The 18,747-nt window shown below is 37.3% G+C and overlaps 1 protein-coding gene across 1 annotated transcript; it reads right to left on the reverse strand.

Moving 5' to 3' along the window:
- Positions 1–2,924: 2,924 nt before the first annotated feature.
- ggt1a (gamma-glutamyltransferase 1a) lies at positions 2,925–17,426 on the reverse strand. Its single transcript, XM_007247145.4, has 13 exons — positions 17,343–17,426; positions 13,900–14,076; positions 13,159–13,289; positions 12,060–12,149; positions 11,507–11,699; positions 9,330–9,490; positions 9,051–9,200; positions 8,460–8,596; positions 7,363–7,550; positions 7,053–7,180; positions 6,694–6,806; positions 6,352–6,465; positions 2,925–5,427 (listed from the first exon to the last, which is right to left on the reverse strand). The coding sequence occupies exons 1-13, from the start codon at positions 17,372–17,374 to the stop codon at positions 5,281–5,283; spliced, it is 1,761 nt and encodes a 586-aa protein (XP_007247207.1). The 5' UTR covers positions 17,375–17,426; the 3' UTR covers positions 2,925–5,280.
- Positions 17,427–18,747: the final 1,321 nt, after the last annotated feature.

Below are 18,747 nucleotides of genomic sequence, written 5' to 3' on the forward strand. Positions count from 1 at the left end.
CACTGAACTCCGTGGTCCTCTGGTAATTTTAGTCCCGTCTGGACGGAAATGTTTGAGTTTCGTCACCTTGCGTTTAATAAAACAGCTATTTGTCCACTGCCACACACCTTATTTACACTTTGGCCGTGCTATTTCACAGAGATCCACGTAAACACAACAGCAAGTGGAAAGAAGAGCTACTGAAAGTGATGTCATGTGACATTGCAGTCCGGTCCCAGTTTTATCACTGAGTAGAAGTGTGAAATATTTTTTACAGACTCCCCTTGAGAAACTAATCCCGTACGGACAGGGCCTTTGTTTGTAGTGTAGCTTAAAAAACTTGACCAAGAGTTTCCCATATCAGTCATTATTAACCCTTGTGTTCCTGGTCATTTTTAGCTTTCTTCCAAATTGCATTGCAATCTGACACTTCCTTCTGGGTGCATCTATTTCTTTGTCAATGACTGTATCATGTATGAAAATGGAATTGTAAATAGAAGCTGTCTTTCAGTTCTTAGTGAACCTGTAGATTTGCAGTACAGTAATTAGCATGCTGTATTTGACTCTGTTAATTTCCCCAACATGTAGTTACATTTATAATTCATATAAAACATTGTTTTTTATTATTCTTTTTGCCTCATTTGTGATCAGGTGTACTTTACACTATGTGTGAACATTTAATGATAATTGGACTAACAGAACTGATTCAGTATGAATCGGCATTCAGAGCTGGTCTGGTGTGAAATGTGGAGTGCAGAGGGAGAGGGACACATGCAGGGCATTGCGCGGTGAAACAAAAATCCCCACAGAAAATATTAATTTCACACCAATCCCCACTCTGAATGTGTTCTGGATCTGGATATTAAACTAAATCGAACATGTCTGCTTCTAGCCATACTTAGCGCTGCTTGGACACACAAACTTGTATATTTATCTCTATAATATAAAACAAATCCTTCTTAAAAAAATCACTTATGAGAGTTTCAGTCCAGCATGAATGCACTGGCTGGCTGTGGGTCAGATGTTGTGTTACTGACTGGAAGAGCTGATGAGATGTGCAGTGTAAACAGGAAATGACATGTATTGCCCATGAATATGTTTGCATAATAGTTATGACATAAGGGTCATTCAGTTTGTCCTAGGCGGATGTTTGTGGAATGTTTTACATGGAGAGGGCAAATAGATACAAGTACAGAGCCATGCTGGCTATGAGCTGAATAATTTCATTATTATAAAATATTTGCATTGTAGATAATACTAGCTATGAATAAAATTAATTATTTAGTAAAGAAATCAGAATATGTTTTAGATTTTAAATTTTAGGCAGCTTTGAACATCTTAGCTGTTTTTTTTTTGTGGTAGAGTCACTTGGAATGTCTTTCAGTTTCAGCTGTTATGAACTTGTTAAAAGTTAATTACTTGAATTTCTTACCTCAATGTGTTTGAGAGCATCAGTTGTAAAATTTTGAAGAGATAGAGCTGGTATACAGTGAATAGCCCTATTTGAGTACCGTATTTTTTCGCACAACAAGGCGCACTGCCTTGTAGTCAAATGAGTGGTGAATGTAAATCTACACAGATTTCTTTCCTGAAAATTGTTCATTAAAGTGAGTAAAGCGATTCTGTTTATTTACAGTAAGCTTAGATTTACAGATTTACACTAAAGCTGGCCAGACAGCGCTACACTAAGGAACCCTGAGTGTTCCAGTAAGACAGGGCGATATTAGCTAGCGGTTTGTCCCATGTAGCTTGTTTTAACACGGTAAACAGGAGAGGATACAGTCCGATATACTCACCTCCGGAAGGTGAAAGTGCTAACTAACGCTTAGCGGGTAATGCTAATGCTGCTCCAGCCGCCCATTCAGGGTTAGCAGCAAGCTAGTCCGATATGCTCACCTCACCACAGCGAAAGAGCTAACTAGTGCTTATCGCGGTTAGCAGGTAATGCTAATGCTGCCCCACAGTACTAGCCGGGGTTAGCAGCAGGCTACAGTCCTGTAGAACTAAACTATAGAACCAAATTGTAACACTGCACCTCAGCAGAGTGGCTTTACTGCTCCTTACAACCTGACTCGTAAAATTCATACGTAAAGTGCACCAGATTAAAAGGTGCACTGACGATTAAGTGTGCTATATAGTGCGAAAAATACATTAATGTGGCAAGTCAATCCAAAACATTTAATTAACTTTAAAAGTATCCTCAAGTGCAGTCACCACAATTAAAAACGTTATGATGAAACTGGCTCTTATCAGGACCATTCCAGAAAATGAGAGCACCAATTTTGGTTTAACACTTTTAGGTTACTACATGATTCCTTCATATTCTGGGTAACTTAAGTATTAATTTATTATGTATAAAAAAAAAAACACTGAATGAGAAACTTTTTTAATTGTACTGTACATTAAGCTGGTTAAAGAAAGTACAATAGCTAAATCAGTGACAGTCATGGGCACTCCAAGGCTTACTTGGATTAGAGCTTGAGGATCTTCCATGTGTCTGATCAAATAGCTGTGTACAAGCCTGGATGGCACAATCAGACAGAAAGCCAGATATATTTTAATATAAAAAAGTTGCACAAGATACCTACCAACAAATCCTGCAAAATATATATATATATATATATATATAAACATAAAATCTGATAATGCTATAGTTTCCATACCACATTAAAAAACATCCAAAATTCAAGAGAATACAGTGTTCACTTTGTCTGCAGTCACAACAGCCAGCAGTACAATCACATTTTGCTGCTCCATGTGAGCTCCAGACCATTCCGCTATAATTCCTTTCAGGAAGGAGACACAATTAATCAGAACTGTCAATTATACCATGACTTTTTTTCTTCCCAAACACAAACTGAATTGGTATCGACCAAGCAACAGCACAAAGACTGAGTTCAGGGAACACTCCCAGTGCAATTATAACAAATACACCACTGTTCATCAACATTTCAGTGTTTGATTTTAATGCAAAGACAAAAAATCTTTCAGAACACTTTACAGCATAGCAACAGGCAGGACGTCACGACAATGTGAGTTTAAAAAAATATAGGCAAATGCATTTTTCAGGATGCATGGTACATGTAACACAGTCTTGCTTCATATAAACATTTCCCTGACATAAGACATAATAACACAATTTATCTGTGACAGAATGTATTTGTGTATTATGAGTAAAGTGAAATTGAGGAGCATTTTTTTTTATTTTTCAGGCACTTTTAAAAATGTAAGGCACGATCAATCAGCAGAGTTCTGAGAGTCTCCAGGCTCAGTCTAATCAGGTGTTCTTCTAAGCTGGTTTTTGCTATGCAACACACTCCCATTCTGTGCATGTAAAAGACCCACATTGTTTTGGTTGTATGATATACACAGATGTGGAGCTACTATCTCTCACATTAAGGTCAATATTAATAACAGTTTAAATGTAGGTATTGTAATATACCCATCAAGCATAATATTGTTTCTACACATGTTACCCTTTTTTCAGCTTCACTGAGCATATAGGAGCAGTTTGTAATTCTATAATTACAGACTGCAGGCATTATTTTGGTGTTGGGTCATTCTCAGGACTGCAGTAACACTGGACTGGTGGTGGTGTGTTAGTGTCTGTTGCCAGCATGAGTGGATCTGACACAGCAGTCCTGCTGGAGTTTTTAAACACCCCAGTGTCACTGCTGACTCAAAATGGTCCACCAACAGCGTTCTATGGGCAGCATCCTGTGGGCATTAATGAAGGACTGAAGAATGATCAACACAAACATATGAGCTTTTGTCTCTGAGTGGACAGTTTGTTTAAAAACTCTATTTCCTTCAGAAGACCCCATTTTTTAGAAGGAGAACACAACAGATTTAAACACACAACCGTTTCAACTACATCTGCTTGACTTTTGGACAACAGGACAAGAATTTCGGTTGATGTATCGAGTTTTACCAGTTTCGACCAATCAACCTCGAAGATGCTTTGGAAGTTAAATACAGCGATGACGTTTGTCAAGTCACATGTGTTTTTTTTGTAACAAAACCAACAATGAATGTTTAATTCACTTAATCCTAACCAGCTTATTGTACTGGATCATTTTTATTGGACTTCAGATTCTTTACAGTTTTAGGTAACAAATAGTCACTGTCACTCACATCTTGTTCCCCAAAAATTTTAGAACATTTCTATCGGTTCATTCATAATGAACTTAATTCAAGATTGAGAACCAGGTTCAGGCTTCCCTCAAAAAAGAGATTTTAATCTCATGGGACCTCCTAGTTAAATAAAGTTAAACAAATAAATAAAGAACAACTGTCAGATTAAAATTGTCAAAAAGTAAAATGGCAACAAAGGAGGTACAATGTTTTTGCCTGACAGCAACAAAATATTTGCCTGCTAATTGTACCTTTCTTAAATTCCCCTTAAAGGGATTAGAATGTAAACAAGCATTTCCAGCTTCTTCGTTTTTTTAAACCCCTGATTTTTGCATTAAGTGTTCATAATATTTACACAAATTAAGACATTACACAATTTTTTTTTTACTTGATAAAAATGTTTTTTTTTTTTTTTTTTTTAAACTAAATTTCTCCCCAATTTGACTAAGCAAATTAACCCACCCACCACGTGAACTGCTCTCAACACTCGGAGGGCAAAAAACAACATATTGGCTCTTTTTGAACTGCCACAAATGCAGCATTCCTAATGAGCCAGTGTGCTCTGAGGTAAGTCAGCCAACAGATGCCTGTGCCAGACAGCATCTCAATAAAAATAATAAGGCAGAGTGCGCCATCTACCCACCAAGAGAGAGCCTAGACAAATGTACTCTCTCAGGCTCTGGCTGCTGATGGTGAAGTAGCATGATCCAGGATTCAAAATCGATCCTTTGTCCACAATCCTTATGCCAGTGTCAGGGTCTTGTTCTGCTGAGTCACTCCGAGCCCTCTATGATGGTCCCTGAAGTCAGAAACCTCCCAACCAGATGCCCCAGTGATGTGTTCCTACCACAGGACGAACAACCCACTAACAGAGCATCACTCTCGCTCGTTCTCAACACACAAAATAATAAATCTCCTTGGCCAAAATCACCAAAAACACTGCCGAACCAGTCAGGAATAAAGTAGGCACTAACAGTTCCAGTGTGGATAACTTGTTCTCTATCAAAAAATAAATACAGTATAAATTAAAAAAGAAGCACCTTCTGTATTAGAAGGATCTTCTTCTCTGCAAGCAGATTGTCTTTTAAAAGGCAGACAGTTCCTGCGTCTGGGTTGAAGCTGTAGATGGAAGCTCCAGTGGGGAGTGAGAAAAAGGGAAGCTTCAGGTCAGTAACCTGCAGGATAGCCTCCTTTCCTTGGGTCGGACTCGGCACAGAGTCGGTCTCCCTGCCTCACCACTGCCTGCACCACTGCACCCGGAGTCCTCAGGAACTCGGTTATGTGATTTTTCTGGGCTAAGCCTTCGAGTACACTCTGCAGAAATACATACATTCACATGGTTAGATCATCAGTGAATGTCAATGAGGTGATTGGTCATTAGATTAAAATAGCAAGTGCCACTAGTTCTCTGGTACCACATTGACCCAGAGCTTAAAAAAAGAGAGAGAAAGGGAGAAGTAACACCCAGGTAGCATCACACTGAAAAATAGGGGAACAAACTACACAGGCAAACTACAGAGGAAGAACAAACACCTGAAGAGCACCACACTAAAAAAAGAGATGACAAACGAAACAATCAGAGAACATTACACTGAATAATAGAAGGGAAAGAAACTTTTATACTACAAAATAAAGTGTACAGAGAGTATAACACTAAAGAGAGCATCACACTGAACAACAGAGGGAAAGGTACCTCTCAGAGAGCATCAAACAGATTAAGAGAGAAGAAACGAGCACAGGGAGCATCACACTGAACAACAGAGGAAGAGGTAAATCTGAGAGCATCAGACAGAATAATAGAGAAGGAAAGAGTACAGGAGAGCATCACACTGAACAACAGAGAGACGGGAAATCCAAAACAGCATCACAATCTAGTAAATAACCTAGACAGCATCACACTGAACTACAGAGGAGAGGAAGCAGCCAGAGAGCATTAAACTGAACTACAGAGGAGAAGAAACAAACAGAGAGCATCACAGCGGGTGAATTAACACCTAAAGTTCGCCACACTGTACAAAGGGAGTGCATACAATGAGAGAACATCACACTGGACAACAGAGAGGAAGAAAACTCCCAAAGAGTATCACACTGGACAATAAAGTAAGCGTGAACATCTAGAGGTCATCACACTGAACTATAGAGGGAGAACTAACACCCAGACATTGTAACAATGTGCTTCTGTGTTTAGTGAATGTCAAAAGATTCTTTATATTATGAGAAGTCAGATTGTAAATCCACCTGTTCGAAATTCTGCTCTACGACAGTCTTGTTTGGGTTGAGCTGATTGTGAACCCTGGGTTCAGTCACCGCTTTCTTCAGGTCATAGTTGAAGAAGAGAGAGTTCAGGATTACCTTGAGTGAAGAGAAAAGTTTTTTTTGAAACAGTAATAAAGGACAGAAGCACAAATGAATGGATAAACAATCCATTATATTTGAAGAATTATGCAAATTTGCAGTTGTGCTGGCAATTAAAATGACTTGTTTTAATTGCATTACATTTGCATGTGTTAATTGCAGTAATTATTGTCATTCTCAGTGATAATGCTGCATATGTTTTAGCTAAAAGCAATGCATAGTTACTAGAGCTGTTGCAGTCGTGATTTTTGTCCCTCCAGAAGCTCCAACAACCATTTTGACTTTATTGTGTTTGTCGAAAATTATGGTCGGGCACATCGATGACAGAGGCCGTTTACCTGGATGACAAAATAAAGGTTTATCATTTCTATGGGTTTTGGATTTGGTATTGGTATTTATTTTTTATTATTTTAATACTATAAAAGCCTAAAAAAGCATTAAACATTGACAGAATATCCAGTCTTTAAATCTGGAGTGTTTGACTTTTTGACCAATTATTAAAAAAATAATTAAATAACACTTTTACACATGACCCTATTGAATGTTGTATGTTGTATTTGGCACATTGAGATGAAATCTGATACCTGGTTGGATAAAGTTATTGGGAGATGGAGGGATACCAAATCCATTGGTGATGTAGGGGGAGCTAAAATCATCCATCTCGTCATTGAAGATGATGCCAGTGGAACGGGACATAACTTTAGATCCAAAACTGCAGAAAACACAATCAGACGTGATCTTTAGAATAGAGTCCTGATTAAAATCTCTATAATTACGGCAAGACTAAAGGCAAACAAAATACACTATTGTCTGTTCAGAAACAATATTTCAATATTTAACACTTTTCTCTTTTTACTGTAATAGATAAAACTGGCCTCTCCCACCCTGTCTTACTATAGGTTGATGGTGCTGGTAGCAGCTACAGCACTCCCGTCCTCAGCGATGACTGACAGGTGGGCCGTCCCGTGGCTGTCAGGTACAAAGTACTCAGGCTCGTAGTAGTTGTCGGGATGTGTGGTGTCATCAGTGATCTTACTGCGAATGTTGTCAGCAAAGTAGTCAGAGGTCATGTTGTGGATGAGCTGCAGAGGGAGAGAAAAACCACAGACACGTGAAATCACTGAGCCACGCCCCCAGGTTCGACTCTGCCTCCAGGTTCGACTCTGTCCTGCTAATACATAGTCTGTATTCTGTGAAATGTTCTGTTCTAATTTCAACTGGCAGTGCAAGTAATCCAGTAAATCCAATAAAACCAGAACTATATTGTTACAGCCCTTCTGGGTTCCAGTCCATGTTTTGTTTTGTTTCTGCCTTCAGTGTGCCTGGTCTCTCCCTCGTTTGGTCTGTTTTTTGATAAAAATAAAATGTAGTTTTTGCTTGACTTTATATCATGTGTGGTGTCCCTTTAATGTTGCACTGCTGTGAATTAGGCAAGTGTAACAATATAAACGAGAGATAACTTAAGAAGAGATGCAGTGAAATGAACAGTCATGATCAGAGTCCTAATTTTACACTAAACTATTAATATATTTGATAATATATTTTTCCAAATCTGATGATTTATGTCACCTTGCCATTAACATTATTGCCAGTGTTCATTTTCATTTACAAGATAACACCTCGCAAATATACATGTCTGTGAGTCTATGAGTGTTTGGAAACAGTCTCCTAGGGTAACACTTCATGATCATTTTACATATTGATATTCCATGACTGCTGAATGCCAGTGTAACTGGCACTTTTTACACCCCTATTTTCATTCCAATTTATAATTCCCACCCATTATTTTAGGTTTGCTCTATCTCAATGCTACCTGCACACTGACCGTTCCTCTGAAACCTGTGTATATTTTGCAGCCCTAATTAAAGAGAAATTTAATATCTATCACATATTTAAATTATAAGAAAACTACGTATAAAGAATTCTATTATTTGTTAAGAAGATGCAAAGTTGCTCGGCATTCTGAGTAAGGCCGAAGCTATTAGACTCACGTCAGTGATGTTGAGGTAGCGTGGGTCTCCAAGCCTGCTCCTCTTGGCATAGGCAAAGCGGAAGGCTTCAACGATACGATGGTAAGTTAGTGTCTTTTTTTCTGCCGTCGACACACTTCTGTCTGAGAAATTGTAGCCTGGAAAAAGACAATAGCTCTTCAGTACATCCATTATGTCTGTCAGACAGTTTCATTTAAAAGTATGCTGGAAATTCGTAAGATGTTGTCTTGTAGCATCAGCTGTGCGAACTTCAGGGATTTTGCTAATGAAAGGAAGTTGCTTAATGAAAAACAGTTTGTGGATTATTGCCTAATGATTATAAGGTCAGGGCTCAACACGCCTCTTCATTCCATCTTTGTAAGAGTGTGAGTTTGTGTAACTGAGATCTAAATCCCTCAGCTAATGAAGCTAATGAGGGACAAGTGCCGGGTAAATTAGCCAAGCTAGCATAATCACTGAAAGGATGTGAGTGCTTAACACTTGAACTTTTTGATAAAGGCCTATTGCTTTCTTCTGAGGCACTTCAAACACAATCATCTCTTTTGTCTGGAAAATCCAAAGAAACAAACACTCAAGCACACAGTCACTCACCGTCCACAATGTTGAGTATTAGCGCTAGTACAGGACCACTGGATGGAGCGTCGGGAACATGCATTGTGTACTCGCCAACATGTAATTTCAGTGGACTTTCATTCAACACAGGCTTGTATTCCAACAGGTCTTCTAATGTTATAATGCCACCTGGAATGTTCAAAGACAGCAGTTTTAGATTAGCACACTGTTATTAGTGTTGGTGGTTAGCATTATGCTAGTATATCAAGTATGATCTGAGTATCGCAAACATTTTATAATCAGTTTAAGAATATAAACCTGCAGCCTGGATGTCGTCCACTATGGTCTGGGCCATGGTGCCATTGTAAAAAACATCCGGCCCTTCCTCAGCTATCTTCTGGTACGTGTCAGCTAGTCTGGGGAACCTGACAATAGCATTTTCCTTTAGAATGTTCTTGTCTGAATCACAGAATACTTCACTGGAACACAGAAGAGAAAAGAAAAAAAGAAATGAATAATTTCAAATATATAAATATACATGAGCATATCTGTACAGAAAATAATAAACTAATTTCAATAAAATTAATCACTGTACGTGTTCACTAGAACTTTTCTTTAACGCATTTCACTGTGCTGGATCTCTCGGCTTGCCGTGTGGGCATAACTTTGATATTTTTTAATTCAAATGAAGCAACAGATCTAGGCAATCCTAAATTTAAGATTGATTTTTTTTTAATTAACCTCATTGTAATCTATTGTTCAATATATCCATATTTTCTTCTGTGTTGAAAGTAGAGCTGGGCGATATGGCCCAAAATAAAAATCTTCAAATTTCACTTAAGTTTCCCCTTTGTGCTTAAAGTGCAAGCAAAAACAACCAATTGTAAAAACTATTGTAAACAGTGAGTACATCTAGTAACTTTTAGAAAGCTTTCATACTTTAGATACTGACACAATGCACACACAAACTTAATAATAAATAAATAAAATAAATAAATAAATAAACACACCCTCAAAAAACAAATAGAAATAAATCAAATGGTGCCCTTTTTGATAAAACTGACAAAATAGAAAACAATTACAATTTAATATGCTATTAAGTAAGTAAAGTAAAAAATCTGTAGTGCATACAGAACCTGGTACCCAGTTGGAACATGTTTAAGGGACAGTTGCTTTGTTTTACTTTGGATGGTGTGCTAGTGCTGCGTTCATTCTAATGGGAGCGGGAGCGGGAGCGGGGCGGGGGCGCGCGCGGGACTGAGAGAGGGGCGGGAGTGTGCGAGCGGGAGGGAGGGGCTAAGCTCACTCTGAACTACGGGAACTCAGAGAAAATCGATTTTCATAAAAACACATCGTCCTTAACTGTAAATTCGAATTAATTGATAAAATCGATTAATCGCCCGGCTCTAGTTGAAAGGGACCTGTCCTGTGTTGGCTGAATGCACTACCGGGGTCATATTTATTGGAATAACTTTGAGCTCTGCTGAACTTTTTCGCGTGATGGTGAGGCTCTCTCCATTGAAATGAATAGAAAGGCTAAAGTGCTAGTGGACACTGCTAGCCAACTGTCACTGAGCCAAGTTTACTGAAAATATAAACGTTTTGACAAATATAAACAAATAAATGAACACACCAAGTTGTTGGAATTGAATAAAACTTTGTGTTTGTGAATAAAATAATGATTTACGTAAGTAACAAGGAACAAGTTTCCTGGGGAAAATGTGCCTCTAGAACAATTTAGGGCCACCACTAGCTTGGACACACAACTACATACAGTTGATCACAGAGACATGCTGGTTTGGTATGGGACCCTGCAGCAAATACGCCCATAGATGTTGCAGCTTGGCCTGTTGATCCTGCACATTCATAGGTTGCCTTAGTTGGTGTCCTAGCTGGGCCCATAAATGCTTGATTGGCGATTGACGCACACGCAGGCCAGAAAAGTGTTTTTGTTTGTTTGTGTTTTGTGCCATATCAGCAACATATTGGCCAATTTATGGCATCGACAATATTTGTACCTTGAGCATCATAGACTTAAATCAGTTTCTTTATTATGAAGGAGTTCCAGAAAAATAAGGATTTTAGCTGGTGTAGTTTTTTCAAACAGTTTTGTCTTGTTTGTAACCCTATAAAAGTTATTTTTTGGTGGTTACAAGTACAGGGAAATCTACTAAGATGTTTTTAATAGTTTAAGGAGTATCACAGAATTGGCAGGCTGGAGCCTGTTCACCAACCAGGAGGTCCAGGGAAGTGTTAAAAAATGGTGGAAACATTCCTTGGAAAGCCCTGCTGTGTTTGGGTGAGCACTGTCCTGCTGAAAAATGCCATTTTCAGATCTCTGCCTTGAGAGGCAACACATGGGGTTGTTCAGTGTCCTGCACAGGTCCCTTGATGGCTGTTAATCAGCCATCATAATCTTAATCAAGCTCTGTTACAATACAGTGTTCCAGTGATTTTCTGTAGTAAATAGTGAATAATAGAAAACGTATTCTTACCACATCGCCAAATCCCCCTGAATTGACTCCTTGTTTTTCTCAATAGCGTTAGCGAGCGCCCTGCCAATAGGAAAGCCTTTACGTGCCAGTGTTATACTGGGCTCAAACAGCTCTTTCCAGGGCAAACGTCCGTGCCGCCGGTGAGCCATCTCATAGCCACGAATCTCCCCAGGAATAGCAATGGACAACCCCCCTGTGAAGTTACACAAAACAGCCATTTTAGTCACTATACAGTATAAAAGCACTAGCGAACCACAATACCAGAGAACACTAGAGCCAAACAGTTCATGATTATCTGCTTCAAATAGTGCTTTTCTATTGGCATTAGTTCTCTTCAGGGACCAGACAAGCTGTGTGTGATCATGTGTACATTATGTGTGAAACTTAAAAGAGCTGAACACATTAATTAGCAGTTTTGACAACAAATATTAGCAGATACAGTGTATATATATGTAGAAAGTTTATGCAGCATAATATACTGGATTATCTGATCAGTATTTCTTGCAGTGTTTGGTTCTACGACCTTCGTGGGGTGCGACTGACTGCAGGGTACCTTTCCGGGACAGCTGTGTGTTATTGCCGAACATGTCCTCTGTAGCGTTCATTGGAGCAGTTTCCCTCGCATCAATGGTCTCCACCTTCCCTAAGAGAAAAAACATGGGCTGCATCTGTCACACACTCATATTGACTGTAAACTCATCTATATTATGACCATCTGACATCCACCTGCACAGCACACGGGCATTCCAAAAGTCATGGGATAGCATTGGATATGATCATAAGTTTTATGTTTAACTGTTTACACAGAAATCTGAGAATTAGAGTTGTATACATGTATAAATCAGGAGGTGAAGACAGTGTGAGCAGGTCTTTTAGGTAATATTCTGTGTAAAATATATGTCAAGCATTAATTAAAGTGAAATATAAATGTAATTTGTATTATTATTTTAAAACTACAGCTCTGGAAAAAATAAAGACCACTTAAAAATTATGAGTTTCTTTCTTTTTACCACATTGAAAACCTCTGGAATATAATCAAGAGGAATATGTATGATCACAAGCCACCAAACAAAGCTAAACTGCTTTAAATTTTGATCCAGGAGTGGCATAAAGTTATTCAAAAGCAGTGTGTAAGACTGTGTGTAAAACTGTGATTAAAAACCAGGGTTGTTGCACCAAATATTGATTTCTGAACTCTTAAAACTTTATGAATATGAACTTGTTTTCTTTGCAATAAGTGAGGTCTGAAAGCTCTGCATCTTTTTTCAGCCATTTCTCATTTTCTGCAAATAAATTCTCTAAATGACAATATTTTTTATTTGGAATTTGAGAGAAATGTTGTCCGTAGTTTATAGAATAAAACAACAATGTTCATTTTATTCAAACATATACCTAAAAAAAGCAAAATCAGAGGAACTGAAATGGTCTTTTCATTTTTTTAAAGCTGTAATTTAACAAAAAATATTTTTGAAACAAAAATACCAAAAGGCTTATGTGGGAGACATAAAATATATCCCCAATTCTAAAATGACTCTTAAATAGTGAATAAGTAAACTGGTTTTCAACAAACTGTCCATATGATCCAAAGTTCCATATGAACGGTACATTGTTGAATAAAAAATGTTGGGATCGGTGTTGTTACACTGACTCACCTGTGGAGGCGTTGTATATGGTGAAGAAAAGGCCTCCTCCAATGCCCATACTGTGAGCATTCAGCAGCCCCACACACAGCAGAGCTGCTATCGAGGCATCAACCGCAGAGCCATTACGCTTCAGGATGTCTCTGAGTGGCACACACCAGAACTTTACTCATTACATGTAGAGCTCACTGATATAACTACAATAACATACATAACTCAACATGGTATGTAGTGTTACCCTCTGAAAACATGTCTCGGTATATAATTAAATAGTTGTCACTTGCTGTGGGTTCTGAGTAAAGAATTTCATTCTAGAGAAGCTTTTTATATTATCAGCTTCACAGATAGTTATTACACCAAATGGTTAAGAACATGCTGCCTGACGTCTGTGGCACTGTTTTACCAAAGTTTTGAGATATATTAATAAATCAGTGGAGGAACACATGCTCGAGGCCTCCAAGATAAACATATATTTGTTTAGATTATCCACTATTTTTTTATCATCAGCATCACATATAATACAATAACAACGTGTAGGTTTATTAGTGTCAATAAAGTGGCTATAATTGTGTTGAATATTTATTCCACCAAATGCCTAATTCTATTCACCTCCATTGTAAAAAAATTCAATTGGGTTTATGTACAATGAACCACAGTTTCACACCAAACATCTCAAACACTGAATTATACAGAGACATAATCTGATGTCTCTGTTGATGTTTAAAGTCATGACAAGTTTTTCAGTTTTCCTACCTTCCAATCTCAGAGCACTTCCCAGCATCAGCCGCTACAGCTGCTTTGGAGTAAAAATGGTCCGAGGGGATGGGGGTCCTTTTGTTGCCCACCCCCAGCAACACAGCGAGGAACAAGCCCAATGCAGCCACCAGCAGGAGCACCAGCCCAGCAACAAGGGACTTCTTGACCATGTTCCTGTACAGACAGAAACAAAAAGATGTGATTCCATCAACATTTATTCAATAGAATCATCCATTCTCAATCAGGTTTTCTTATCTTTGAAAAACTTAATGTTAAAAGATTTTATTCCATGTCACTTTGAAGCATTTCTATTGCAATACAAAGAATGACAGCTGGGTACATATTGTTTCTTGTTTGTGGTTTTACATACATGGCTTAATGCTGCATTTTGATGTATGGAACATTTTTTTTGAGTACTTTTTTTTTTATGCTTTCAGATGTCTACAATTGCTAAGCAGGGGTGTAAAAATATGAAAAAAACTAATATTCTAAATATATTCTAAAGAATATAACTATATATTACACATGCTATGTAATATGCAAGCATACAAATTACAATATATTGAATTGCCTGTATCGTGATGCTTATATTCCCAGCTTATTGGCTTTTCACAGTCCTAGTGCTGAGCCGACCCACAACATTTATCACTAAATATTTTATCATTTCAGCAAGCCCTCAATCCTAACTCATTCTCTGAGTTTAAGTTAATTGTGTTGTATTGGTTCAGCTCCTGTAGATCAGTGCTGTCAGTCAGGATCTGCAGGGTTTCATTTCACCAAAATGATTAAAAAAGGATGATAAAGAATACTAAAACTAAAAGAAAAAGAAAATAGAAACTTAACTAAAGCATCTCTAAAACTATGAAGCATCTCCGAAGTTTAAGTAGGGAGGAAGTTCTCCAATAGAGATTTAACATAATCTTGGGTTATAGAGCATTTTGAATGGAAAAACAAGAAAGGGAAATATAGCCTATGATTAGATTTAATCCCTGTTTGAGGAACCGGAAAAAAAAATGTCTGGACCTAATTCTTGTTTATTCCTAATGAAGTCCACGGTTTTACCAGAGTAATGCAACTCGATACACTGCTGCTGGCTGCTGTCTTACACTGAGACTGCTGCCCAAATGAGTCTAAAATCTACAGTCCTGCTGTCTGATCAATCAAAGGCCTGGCGAAGCAAGGAGGCTTATGATGAAAGTCAATGAGGAGATTCCAATGCAGGTCACATAATATCTACCGGCTGGAGAGAACAATGACTTCACTCTGTCTGAACCCGAGGCAACACCACAACCCATCAGTTCTTACCTTGTCAATGCCTTCCTCACCTGGAGCAAAAACAATGCCTTTAAGCCTGGCTCAGTCCTGTGTGTCTTCTTTCAGTCTGAACAGAGACTAAACTGATTTCACAGACCTTTCCTGAGCAGTGTGGTCTGGACAAGTTCTGGATGATCAGGCAGGTGAGACATCATCAGATCAAGGTTAAATACGGGTTATTAAAGCCAAGCCCTTTTCTAAGCCCACCATAACGCGTCATCAGGGAGGAAACAACATGGGTCATTCTTAGTCATACTGACAAAAACGATAAATATGCGCCTTATTAGCCAATACTTACTGAAACCCAGACATATGTTTTATTTAAGACACGAGGAAGCTGTCTATCATTAGGATCTGTCTTTCTTAGGAAATCTACAATGTGATTATGGCTGAACACAAAAACACATTTACATATGCTGTAACTAAGATAAATAAAATTGGATTCTAGACCATTCCCCTCAGTTAGTACAAATAATTATTTTTTAGATTTTAATGATTTTAAAATCATACAAATGATTTTGTAGTCATTTTTGACTTATTAAATCTTGGTAAGATCTTGCCCGAATATTACTATTATGAAATTATTAAATTAATGAACTAATCTTCTCAATACTTTGTCCAAAAGTGTAAATATAATGGCTTAGTTTCAAGATTTTGACTGAATATGTGAAAACAATGAATTTAATGTTTTCAAGATATCAACTAACTAATAAAGAATTATGGCTTGGTTTCAAAAATGTAGACTGAATATGTAAATATGTGGAAGGTATGTCTTACTTTCAAGATTTTGACTGAACAATAAAAAAAAAAAAGGCTTATTTTTACAAAGTTATTAAATCATTGCTGACCGGTATTTTCTCCCACTGAATGCACTAAAATAATGGCATATTTTCTGAAGATTCCAAGTAAAGAAAATCTAAATTTATTTATATGGCACTTTAAAAAAAAAAATTGTCAAAAGCAGCTTTACAGAGATACAAATCCAAGTCTCTTGTAAGTAATAATAACATTCCCACACTCAAACTCATTAATCCTCACTGCTGGATTAAATTTAATTAATTTCCACAGTTAATTAATATGCAATGCCTTCTATTCATGTAGAAAACAAGATTAAACTAGATTAAAAGCAAACAAGCAAACCAACAGCATGAACAGGACCAGGGTAGGAACAGAAACACTAAGAAAATGTTTCAAAGCCTTCTGATCAATCTATTTGGTGTTCACCCTCTATGGCATAAATTATATTTTTTGGGAGGAAAAATATAACTTTTGCAAGCTTGGGAGTCCCTGTGGATATAGCAAATTAAATTTTTTATTTTGACTTCTGATAAGAAGGTGATCATTTAAATCAGGTGTTTTACAGCAAGGAAGCACCCAAGACATACAGAGGTCTCCAGGAACACTGCTGCATCATGATTAATAAAATATAACAAAGGTGGTCTAACTGCACAAGGCAACAAATATAAAAGTGTTTTAGTATGTTTAAAACAAGAATATAAGAATATAAACAGACAAATAACATTTTTTATGACCCACTTGTATACTTCACTGTGTTGGACATAGATATGCCATGGCGCATTATATTACTTACTTAAGCAAAAATACACAAAAGTGAGTACTATAACTTGAAATATTGGCACTGCTGTGCTGTTACAGGCTGATAATGGCACATTCAGAACGCCTCTCAAGCAATCACATTGCAGGGTCGAAACTAACTGTGATATAATTAAAGCTACTTACTTACAGACTGACAAATATTTAATTTGCTGCCTGAAAGCAACACTATGCCATAGACGGTTAAAAACTCTTACATAAGAATATTTCAGGTAGTCATAAACAGTCCTAAACATAAACAATGACCTCATTAAACTTCTAGCACTCAGCCTTTACTCTTTACTCAGACCACTGAGCTTCATTGCTGACTCTGTATTTTAGAGTCATAAATCACAGCTTCAGACTAGCTCGCCTCTCTGTCTGATTTATTTCACCAACACACACTTTCACATCTTCACATCTCCCCAGCAGCCATGAAAATCTGCCAGTAATGATCTGAATGTGTGAACTGAGGGTAACAAACAGGGAAAGTGTGTGTTTTTTTATATATGGGTGCTTATAATCAGCCATACCTGCCAGGAATCAATATGTTGATTATGGACATGGTGTGATAAGCTGGATATTCATTCACACACAAAAAAAAGATAAAACTCTTAAAACACTAAGAACACAGCTGCAGCTAAACAGCCCCGAGTTTGGTTAGATCCCCTCTTTACACTGTGGCTGTTGCTAGTTGCCGCTGCTGTTTTACAGAATTCTGCACCACGATTGGCTGTTAGGTTCCCGCCTCCTAAGCCGATTGGTTACTCGTTTCCCGCTTGGCTCAATCGGATTGGCTGGCAGTTTGCACCAACTCCTGCTACGCTGCTGTTATGTTGGGGTTTGCTGGTAATTTCCCGCCTCGCGCAGTGATTGGCTCATAATTTTCCACATTTCTCTCGAGCTACGTAGGATTGGCTGGCTGCACAAAACGCGGAGTACGTGCGGAGCCTTGTATTTGTCCTTTTTATTTAATTAAATCATTTATTAAATTAAACTAGCACAATAAATGATTTAAAAAGACTTTGAATTATCGTTTAAAGGCTTAAAAGTTATTTTTTTAGTCAACACAACATTAATAATATTAATATTAATAATTAGTAATCAAGTCAAGTCAATCAATTAATCAATATTAATCATTGGTAAATATTAATAATTAATACACTGTTGGTGTATTGATTGTAAACTATTTTAGAAAAAGGTTTATTTTGCAAGATTTTAAGAGAAAAATGTGAGTATATGTCATTTTCTTAAAAATTTAAACTACATTTTTGGGAAAACGTCTAATTTTCACTTACCAATTTTCTCACTTCCACAGAATACACTGCAATAATGATTTATTTTCTGAAGACTTCAGCTGGCAATTTGGCACACATAGATGACAAAAATGACTAAAATAATGGTTATTTATCCTATTGTTTGTTTGTTAAATTATTAATAAAATACACACTATTCTGCTCCAGAGTGAGAGAGTCCTATTCTATTGGCAGAACTTCCCTGCAAGAAGACAAGCTGTGTGTATTTGCACAAAAGTAATTTAATGCATTCACTTCTATCATAAAAAATGAATGACAGATTTAGAAACATTTTATTAATAATGTTTATATTAACAATACATATGTCAATATTAATAACATAAATAAAAAAAACATATTTTACATGTTTTTTTCTAATGTATTGCATATATCTGATCTTACATTCACTGTTAATATAATTTATGCACTTTGGTAGATTTGTTCTTGTACTTGTACTGTAATGAAGTTAAATCTATCTTAAATTTGTGTATTTATCACGCTATGTAAGCACTGTCAAATAATATTAAATTAATAAGAATTAATTTATTTTTCTCATTTCTGGTGATGGAGGGAGGGGGCGTGGCCTGCCGGAATACGGGTGGAGGAGAGTATGAGTATAAATCACGCCGCTGCTCTGAGGAGG

The sequence above is a fragment of the Astyanax mexicanus genome, chromosome 12 (genome assembly GCF_023375975.1).
Source record: "Astyanax mexicanus isolate ESR-SI-001 chromosome 12, AstMex3_surface, whole genome shotgun sequence".
Lineage (NCBI taxonomy): Eukaryota > Metazoa > Chordata > Actinopteri > Characiformes > Acestrorhamphidae > Astyanax > Astyanax mexicanus.